The sequence below is a fragment of the Nannobrachium achirus genome (assembly GCF_963921795.1).
Source record: "Nannobrachium achirus genome assembly, chromosome: 21".
Lineage (NCBI taxonomy): Eukaryota > Metazoa > Chordata > Actinopteri > Myctophiformes > Myctophidae > Nannobrachium > Nannobrachium achirus.
This window is the reverse complement of record NC_137828.1, coordinates 34,695,806-34,698,211: the sequence shown is the minus strand read 5'-3', so window position 1 is coordinate 34,698,211 and position 2,406 is coordinate 34,695,806. Positions and strand designations below refer to the sequence as shown.

General features: G+C 47.4%; 1 protein-coding gene across 1 annotated transcript; it reads left to right on the top strand.

Annotated features, from left to right (window-relative positions):
* Nucleotides 1–283: 283 nt before the first annotated feature.
* bhlhe22 (basic helix-loop-helix family, member e22) lies at nucleotides 284–1,090 on the top strand (the record flags this gene model as incomplete). Its single annotated transcript, XM_080752069.1, has 1 exon — nucleotides 284–1,090. One exon carries the CDS (start codon nucleotides 284–286, stop codon nucleotides 1,088–1,090), a length of 807 nt encoding a protein of 268 aa, XP_080608195.1.
* Nucleotides 1,091–2,406: the final 1,316 nt, after the last annotated feature.

Sequence of the window (2,406 nt, the reverse complement as noted above, 5' to 3'; positions counted from 1 at the left end):
CTTTAATAACCCGCCTCGAGATAATGATGTAAAGGACTCGCGTCTTGTGCGTAACGATGATCGCTGTGGAGATCTGGTGAAGAGGTGAATATGAGATAGGAGCGCAGAGCAGCACTTATTACTTGAGCGAGTCGCCTCTCGTCTCCACACTTAGCTGACAAGTCAAGGAATCCTTCAAGATCGACTAGAGACCCAACAACACGGGGAAGAAACTTCAACGCCAGCGTGTTCCACCCCAAGCAACATTCTAGACTATAACGCGGAATCCAGACGGCGAGCCTGTATGGACACGAGTATGAACTTGAACGGCGCAGGAGACATTTTTCACAAAACTCTGAGTGCTGTGTCAAACAAAAAGATGGACCCCTTCAGATCGTCGGCTGGCATTGAACTGCCAGCCAGAGACCGCCAGTCGCCCATCAGCTGTTTCGACCCGACCAACTCAGACCCCATACAGCCGGGCGGACTGGCAGGGGTCAGAGGGAAGCCGCTGGGTCTGCCGACCGGATCTTTGTGTTTGACGTACGGGGAGGGCGGCGGCAGCCGACCCTCGGCGGCGGAGAGCAGCGGCGGAGAGCAGAGCGACGACAGCGACAGCAGGTGCGAGATGGTCCTGCTGACCGACGGGAGGATGGTGAGCGCGGGGAAAGTCGAGGGAGGTAAGAAAAACAAGGAGCAGAAAACGCTCCGGCTGAACATCAACGCGCGGGAGAGGCGGAGGATGCACGACCTGAACGACGCGCTGGACGAGCTGCGCTCCGTCATCCCCTACGCGCACAGCCCGTCCGTGCGCAAACTCTCCAAAATAGCGACTTTGCTGCTCGCCAAGAACTACATCCTCATGCAGGCGCAGGCTCTGGAGGAGATGCGGAGGCTGGTGGCCTATCTGAACCAGGGCCAGGCCATCTCGGCCGCTTCCATACCGGCCACCACTGCCCTGGCAGCTCCCGGCGGCCTGGGTGCGTACGAGCCGCCGCCAGGTGGGTACCCCTTTCCCACCGGCGTGGCAACGTCCTCCTGTCCTGCTAAATGTGCCCTGTTCAACAACGTCACCTCCAGCCTGTGTAAACATTGTACTGACAAGCCTTGACTGCAAACCTAACTATTGCGGGCTGACAGATTCGGAGAAGCACATGTGGCAAGAAAAGACATCACTTTTGAACACTTTTGGAGAGGGGAGAGACGGAGAGTTACGACGAGGCTATGTCGCAATGTCACATAGAGACAGAATTAGAAGACGATGAGTACTTTTTATAACATTTACAAAATGCATTCAAAATGCGCTTTTTTTTGTTCAGACAATACTTGATTGTGTATATAAAGTATTCAAAAGTGCTGGTATGAATGACAGTGAAAACCAAACACAAGTATATGAGTGACTGCAGCTGTTGCAGGAGATATAATGGACCCTTTTGGAGATTTGTGTGACCTGACAACTTGATATGGACAACTGGAACATTAGTTTGTCTACCCTCAGTTTTAGCTCCTTTATTTACTTTGACATGACACGTTTCTTTTTTTGCATAATGTCCACTTAACACAGGCCTACTTAATGAACTTTTTGTTGAGCACATGAAGAATGTCACGAGCAAAGAAATGCAATAGACATGAATTGTTTAAATCAGTCATATTTATTCGTGAATTCAAACACTGAGCCATTCTTTTTGGCACTTGTGATAAAACGTCAGCCACATTTCTGAAGCTTATGTCAACGTTTATGAGATATTTTCGGTGTGTGTTTAAATTGAAAGATTGTAGGTACATTTGTTTGCATGGCGTATTGTAGGCATATAAACTGCTTCAGAGTTGCTGTTTAATTAGTGTTCTTCTCTCACACACTCACGACGAGAAGGCCGAGGTATTGAGATCTATCGCGTTGTCAGGTCAAGCTGTGGATAATTGTAGATATTAGTTCCTATATGAGCAAAGAGGGCCATTTGTATGTGTTTCCGTGTTGAAAAGCTTTATTAAAATATTTTGAACAACAGAAAACTGAGTGTCTGTAGCCTACTCGTCTGATGTCAAGGAGTGTAACTTGAGTGCAGTGTCCGAATGCATTGCATGGAACCTTTGCCCTGTAAAATGCACCAACTTTAATATTTCCAACTGGACTGGCATTTCAACATTTACTGCTTACCATCTTTTATTAACTAAGTAGAGATTTCATATATCTACTTATAGACGTAGCCTATAATTTAATTTTCAAGTCTGAGGATGCTTTGCTTTAATTATTTGATTCTTGGATCTCATCGGGTGTAAAAGTTTGCAGGTAAAGAATAATTTTATGTTCAAACAAAACCGGCACCATTCATGAATGTGAGCTTCTATAGCCTAACACTTTGACAAGGAGGCCAGATGTGAGTTAGTGAAGGGGGGGGGGGGGGGGCAAAGCTCCTGCGACTATAA